This window comes from Zeus faber (genome assembly GCF_960531495.2).
Source record: "Zeus faber genome assembly, chromosome: 1".
Classification (NCBI taxonomy): Eukaryota; Metazoa; Chordata; class Actinopteri; order Zeiformes; family Zeidae; genus Zeus; species Zeus faber.
Window position 1 is genome coordinate 27,481,107 of NC_137193.1, and position 6,218 is coordinate 27,487,324.

The following is a 6,218-nucleotide window of genomic DNA, read 5'->3' on the forward strand; positions in this document are numbered from 1 at the left end:
TCTACAGAAAAATCCTCACACATACATGTTACGTCCATACATACACAGCAAAGGGGAACATGGCAGCAGGAATATTTAGTTCCCATGACGACTGAGATAAGGGATGCAATTCAGCTGCAGCGAGGAAAAGACAGCATCATTTCACTTAAAGCCCGCCGCATTTTACAGCGTGGCACCTTCGCTGAGCTAATATAAAATCCTGTCTGGCCCACACAAATCCTGAAACAGAGGTAGACGACAGGTCACCGTGACAGGGACAAAACTCGTCTCAGCTGGTAGAAATTGTGCGCGGCTTAAAAGGAGCAGTGAAACTTTCCTTCCAAGACACAATCGGTCAGGTGCGACTCTGTCCTTATCGCACATTTAAGTTTAACGCTAACAAATCTCCTGCTAAGCTGCAAGCACGCTTGGGGAGTAGTAACTTCACTGATTCAACTTGAGTAATTCTGAAGGTACACAGTTTGTTTAAATAATCTTGAGCCTTTATATCAACCTTCAGTTTTATTTCTTGTCCACAATTGCCTCTTGATTGAAGCAACTTCCTGTTGTATGGCATGATGTCCTGTAACTTTCCCTTTTCCTTATCTCTATTGATATCTGATCGGTTGACTTGTGATATTTCTCTCCGTCCTCCCGTAATCTCTCCTCCTGTTTCCCTTTTATGCTCCGCCCCTTACTCCCCACCGTTTGTTTCTGGGATGCCTTCGTCATCTCCCTCCCATTCCTTTCCATTCCCTCAATTTTAATGCATCCTTTTTCTTCTTCCTCACCCCTCCGATGTTTAATTTTACCCTAATAAATCCCACTACACCCCGCCTCACACACACCTACCCTCCCACCTCTTCCCATTTCTCCTCTCCAGTCATTTTCAAGGAGGTGAACACCTGCAACCCGGCCACCATCACTGGTACGCTGTCCCGCATCTCCCTGGATGATGAGGACGACCCAAAGCTGGCTGCACACCAGGAGGGGGGGGTCGGTGTCAACTTCAGCACCCTGCCTGGCAACATCCCCCCTCCCAACCTTATCGTGCAGGTACTTGACCCACTCATCCAATGACTTCATCACTGCGTTCGGAATGACATACTAGCATAGAATGGCACACTAGCAGGGGTGGCTGTTATGAATTGGCTTAAGTTAAACTAAGACACCGATTAATTTTGATGATGTTGAATCATTACGTTTCTCTTACTCAGGAAACGCTGGATTTGTAACACAGAGTACACTTTTGCGGAGGCAGCGAATGTCTTTGCTTTTGCCTTCCTTTTGACTCCATCAACTCAATTCCATCGCGTTTCCCATCTTCTGGCTCATTCTATAGTCCCGTTCGGTATGTCCCGGCAGGTTCCCCCGTTGGGAGGCCTGAACGAGTTGAGTGAGACGCCCCTCAAGAAGGAGGTGAACGTGGAGCAGCAGAGGCAGCAGGCCCAGCAGCGGAGCGCGGCGCCTGTCTACCTTTGCACGGAGACGGGCTTGGGTTGGGCGCGGCATCCACCATCCTCCAACACCTCGCAGGATGGGAACAACGGGAGCAGCGGTGGAGGGGAGGGGGACTACATGGTCTTGCCCCGCAGGACGGTTAGCCTCAAGCCACCGGGGCCCGCCTCCCCAGGTGGGGGCTTGGGCATGGGGGGTGAGAGCAAGCCCCTCAACATCGCAGTGGAGGACCAGCCCTTCCCTCCGCCACCCTCCCCGCTGACGCTGCACCCGGCCGAGAGTGAGGCCTACCCAGTCGATTTTGTGCCGCCCGGCGTGGGTGACATGAACATCGCTTTGAACCTCAACCGCTCCTACGGGACCATCAAGACCGTGCCCCATGGGCACGGCCACATGATAGCTCAGGGCGGCCTCGTGCATGCTCACGGGGGCCACATCCACAGCCACGGCCACTCACTGCAGCTCAAGCCCAGCCAGCGGCCGTCAGTCCGGCAGATCCTGACGGGGGGCAGCGCCGTGGATAGGACCAGGACCCTGCCACGCAACCTGGGCAGCACCAACACCAACACCAGCCTCTCGGCGGGGTCCCTGGAGGTGGGTATGGAGAGGACAGAGGAGGAGATGGTTCGAGGGGTGTCCGGAGAGACCCGTACCCACAGCAGTGTTGCCGGTTTTTTGTGATAAGCCAAGTTGTCAAGTCTTGGGTTGCAAGTCTCAGTTTGAACGGCGGTTGCAGAAAAGAGTCACTAAAATCCCATGAAGTGACCACAAGTCAGGGAGTAGGGCTGGAAAGTAACGAGAACAGACTAATCAGTGAGTAATAGTGTCTGTGTCTGAACTGAGTGTCTGTTTCTGTTGACATCCCCCAAAACATCTACACAAAGAAATTTACAGAAATGCCTCGTGAATTTGTCTGCCTTCGAATCTTCAAGCAACTATAATTTTGCCAAAGTCTAAGTCTAGATTGCGATGAGCCATTATGTATTTTATACAGTGAGACAGGGTCTACGCCGCTGAGTTGTTGCCTTCGAACAAGCCTGCTATTACAATGGGAACAATGCAGACGGGGCTCCAACAGGTTATTTTCAGCTGAGTGGTGCTCATTTCTCACTGAGACAATGAGTGGAGGAAATGATAGTTATTCTCATGATGAAAACCCCCTTTAAGTTCAGTTTGGGCTGTGGGTGTCTGTCTGATGCGTGTGTGTGTACTGTATATGTGTGCGTATGTGTAATCCCCCCTTGCTTCACAAGGTGGTACAGCAGATGGACTGAGACCTGCTGGATCAGAGGAAATGCCTCTGGTGAATGTCTTTCAGTGCACATTAATTACACTCACTCACACACACACACACACACACACACACACACAGACACACACACGCTGACGCACATTCCACAATCGCAAACACAGAATCCAATAGATGTGCGTTCAGACAAAGATCATAGTTACACAATAATTTAGGAATGGAGTACACACACACAGATCCAAAAGTAACCAAGCAGCACACACACACACACATACATAAAAACATATTACGGATTTCTCTACTGGCTTCTTGCTGACTCGCAAGGTAGATTAAGGAGATGGGAATGACAGTCTCGCCGGAAAGTGCAGATGCTTCATTTAGGGCTGAGGAGATTAAGGATGCGTCATTAAAATATCCCCATCACATAAGAGCTATCAGCACACTCATGAATATCAAAATAGCCCCAAAAAAATTCAACTAAGGAACCTGTGGGTTGTAATTTACGAGGCACGTCTGTAATTTTACCCCCTCTGAATAGGCTTGATTTTGGAGATGGATTTCAGAGAGTTTGCACCCCCCGCCCCACATACACACACACACACCCCCCTGAGATTAAATCAAAGGTGTGTTTTAACTGCCAAACTCAAACAAGGTGAACTGTAATGGAAGAAGAGAAGAGCGAAGGGAAGTTTTTCAGTGAGAGAGGGGAAATGAGAGAATGTTGACCTTAGAAATATTTCAAGTATGAAAATAGGTGTAAATTGTCTGGTTTAAAGTATGAGAGGGAGCTGGCGGAGGAGTGCAGTGGAGGCAGGGGGCGGGATATGGAAATGGTTTGTAGAACTTGAGATGACTGCGTATTTACTGCCAGAACTCGTGGTCTCTCAAAGAGTATCGAATTATTACGGCAAATATGCAAAGAGAATTCCCTGGTGCGCCACGGGTCAGCCATCACACTTGGACCAGTTACCGTCAGGTGTCAGGTCCATACTTGGAATTGGATCACAGTAACATAGAATTGTTCTGTTCGATCAGTAAAGGGGTGTTCTCACGCCTCCTATATGTTTGTCCTTCCTTGAACATACAATGTCCATGCATGCTCCCAAGTGTCCCAAATGACAAAGGCAAGTCAAACATTGGTGTCCTGTAAAAAGGTAAGAAACAAATTCTAAATGTAATTACTGTTAGGTTTATTTTAAATGGTTATGGGAAGGATGTTTTTGTGCACTCACGCTTACAATGGCACCCCTTAAATCTTATCTCATCTCCACTCTTTCCCTCTACCTTCGTGCTAGATCAGCCCCAACCCCACCCACGCACTCTACTCTCACGGAGACTGTCTAGTGCTGTTTGGCGGAGCTCTGCAGAGGGTAGTGTGCCTAATGTGGTTTTGGCAGACGGACGAAAGACGGGAGTGTGGCAGATAGGAAGAGAGGGATGGCATTTAATGTGAAATCCAGTGTCAGGGCCAAGCAAAAAATGTCTGCAGCTGTTAAATTGGCCACTCGCTCTACCCCCACTTGCTGGAGCTCCAATGGCACTTAGAAGTACGCAGCAGAGTACAAACAGGATTAAAGTATGAAATCATTCCTCAGCTGTTTGCAGCTTTCATCACTTGTGTGTGTGTCTAGCATATATACACTATATATATATATATATATATATATATATATATATATATACATACATACACAGTGTACAGTATATGGACTATAGAACTGTGATAGAGTGTTTGAGGGCACCGAGTGAGTGTGTTTGTGAGTGAGTGTGTTAGGGGTTAGTGGTCATTGACACTGTCTTCTCTCCCCCCCCCCCCCCATCCTCTTCCAGAGGAAAAGAGTACGATACTCTGAACTGGACTTTGAGGTAAGGATCATGTCCACCAGCCCTCCCTGCTCCCCTGTTTGTTCCTTCCATCAGCCTGTCTCTGCTTTGGTCTGCTTTTTGTCAGGACTGAGTAACTAGTAGAGAAGCCGATCGCATTGCTTAATCCCCTTTCCTTGCGCTTGATTACCTCCCTTTGCATTTTAAGGAGATTGAATCTCTTATAAGGACGACCACATAATGCAGTAGTATGCTGTTTCTTCAACAAAGGTCCCCTTCTTGCCAGAAAATGGACTTGGCCAAGCATGTGCTCAATTACATCAAGAATTTGGTATTGTATACATGATGGAAATTCATGTTCACACATATGAATAGGATGGTTGAGATTGCAGTGCATGCATAAAAGTTTTCCAGTGAGACTGAACAGTTCCATCTCTAAAATGCTACCGAACCGGTCCCGGTTGAAGAAACAGTCTAGCAGAATTCGTAGTCTGTCTGAATGACTTAGAACAACTCACCAGTGGGTTGACCATCTTGTGGCTTTGGTTGGTTTGCTTCTTGTACGATTGTTGCTGAACAATACCGGTTTCATGTGTGAATGGGGTTTGTATTGAAGCGTTTTAAATGACCTAGAAAATCCCTTGAATCTCCAGTCTTGATTAAAAGATTTGATCTTCCTTAAACCTTTCATGGCAATCAAAAGTCACATTTGGTCACTCTTTCTTATATATTTAAGTACATGTGTGTTATTTAGAATTGTTTTAAAGACTGGACATTCACCCTCTACTGTGAGGATATCATCCATATCGACAGTATGTGTGGTATCGACATACTAACATTATGTATGGCTTATCATCCAAAGCTAATAGTTCTGTACTTCTCTGGCAGAACTAAAGTCAGTAGTGCTGCTGCATGAATCTTGAGCAGTAGAAGATTGCATTTTCAAAGAATGGCTTTTTTGTTCCTGGCCAAGATGAGATTAAAGTCTCTCCAGCAAAATGAGCAAAAGATCAGGGGTGGAAGGATACGGGAAGTATAACATACAATATGTAAGGCATACACAGTGCTACAAGATTGTTCAAGAACATGAGATACATGAGAGCTTTGTAGAAAATTTAAAAAAATAGATTAATAAACTGCATCGGTCAAGCGTAGGTCAAGACGAGGTGGACATTCTCAACAGTCAAAAGGAGATGAAAGTGCCCACTTTGGAAAGTAATTGGAGATGGTGGTGGCCCCGATCTTGGCTCGGGAGTCTCGGAGAGCGAGCAGCGTTGGCATACAGCCTCGGTATTGCCTTGAACCTTACCGGCCATCTAATGATTAACCACCGCAGAGCGACTCCGGCACTGTCCATTAGTGCTGCAAAGGCCACAGCGGCGATAGTGACAAATGCCGTTTGCTGTCAAGGACTTTGTTGCAAATAAAGATCTGGATCAAGGATGAGACAACATGGGAGAGACAACTTCTGCGCTCTCACCAAATAAACGAAAAAATCCTTGTGTATTTGTTGAAGATTTAGAAAACAAAGCCGACTCACAGAAAAAGATTAGCAGCCGACTAGCAGCTGCCAGGCTTCAAATGACAGCCCTGTCAGTAATTTTCCCCAATTTAATTTTGCTGAAGCAACTTCTCTGCAGCGATAGAGCTTCCAAGTTCTCAAAGACCGAGGGAGTAGTTAATGAATAGGCCTGAGCCAGCAATCGAT

At 46.8% G+C, this 6,218-nt stretch overlaps 1 protein-coding gene across 1 annotated transcript in view; it reads left to right on the top strand.

Annotated features, from left to right (window-relative positions):
* adgrb2 (adhesion G protein-coupled receptor B2) overlaps positions 1-6,218 on the top strand; it is a gene marked incomplete at both ends in the record, with an annotated part of 187,083 nt that overhangs the window by 165,450 nt on the left and 15,415 nt on the right. Inside the window, 3 exons of the mRNA XM_080012641.1 lie at positions 863-1,035; positions 1,345-2,031; positions 4,517-4,552. Of these exons, the coding sequence (XP_079868767.1) occupies positions 863-1,035; positions 1,345-2,031; positions 4,517-4,552 (896 nt within the window). The remainder of the gene's footprint in view (positions 1-862; positions 1,036-1,344; positions 2,032-4,516; positions 4,553-6,218) is intronic.